This window comes from Myotis brandtii, unplaced genomic scaffold (assembly GCF_000412655.1).
Source record: "Myotis brandtii unplaced genomic scaffold, ASM41265v1 scaffold601, whole genome shotgun sequence".
Classification (NCBI taxonomy): domain Eukaryota; kingdom Metazoa; phylum Chordata; class Mammalia; order Chiroptera; family Vespertilionidae; genus Myotis; species Myotis brandtii.
Genome location: NW_005370276.1, coordinates 1,445,116 through 1,445,574, shown reverse-complemented (window position 1 = coordinate 1,445,574; position 459 = coordinate 1,445,116). Strand labels below are relative to the sequence as shown.

Below are 459 nucleotides of genomic sequence, written 5' to 3'. Positions count from 1 at the left end.
TGGGGGCCAGGCCGGAAGCGCCCCCAGCCCTCCTCCACGTGGGAGGGGGCCCGAGACCAGCGTCTGGGCGGGATACCGCAGGCCCCCCGAAAGCTAGGGAACCCGCACAGAAACGGTGGCCGCGATCCGGAGCATGCGGACTCCCCTCCGGACGGCTGGAGGCCTTTACTCAAATCCGCCGACTCACAGCCCCTTCTCCGTGCCATAAAACACCGAACCCCGAACCGACCCCCGCCCCCGGCGGCGTTCCAGACGCTCACCTCCATGATGCAGTTCGCGGTCTCGGCTGCCGCCATATTCACCCGCTCCTACTCCTCGATCCGCCAAGACCCCCCCCCTTCTCCGCACTCTCCCGAGACCGCCTTATAGCGGAGAGTCTGGGTCCGCCCACCGCGACCCCGCCAGGAGATCTCATTGGCGATGGAGGCGGTCCGTCTGGGAATACCGTTTACCAATTGG

At 67.1% G+C, this 459-nt stretch overlaps 1 protein-coding gene across 2 annotated transcripts in view; it reads right to left on the bottom strand.

Annotated features, from left to right (window-relative positions):
- The window catches only part of PRMT1 (protein arginine methyltransferase 1), a 10,834-nt gene extending 10,417 nt beyond the window's left edge, over nt 1-417 (bottom strand). For both annotated transcript variants that reach the window (XM_005879535.2, XM_005879536.2), the window contains exon 1: nt 261-417. In XM_005879535.2, coding sequence (XP_005879597.1) covers nt 261-296 — 36 coding nt within the window. In that variant the 5' untranslated portion in view covers nt 297-417. The remainder of the gene's footprint in view (nt 1-260) is intronic.
- Nucleotides 418-459: the final 42 nt, after the last annotated feature.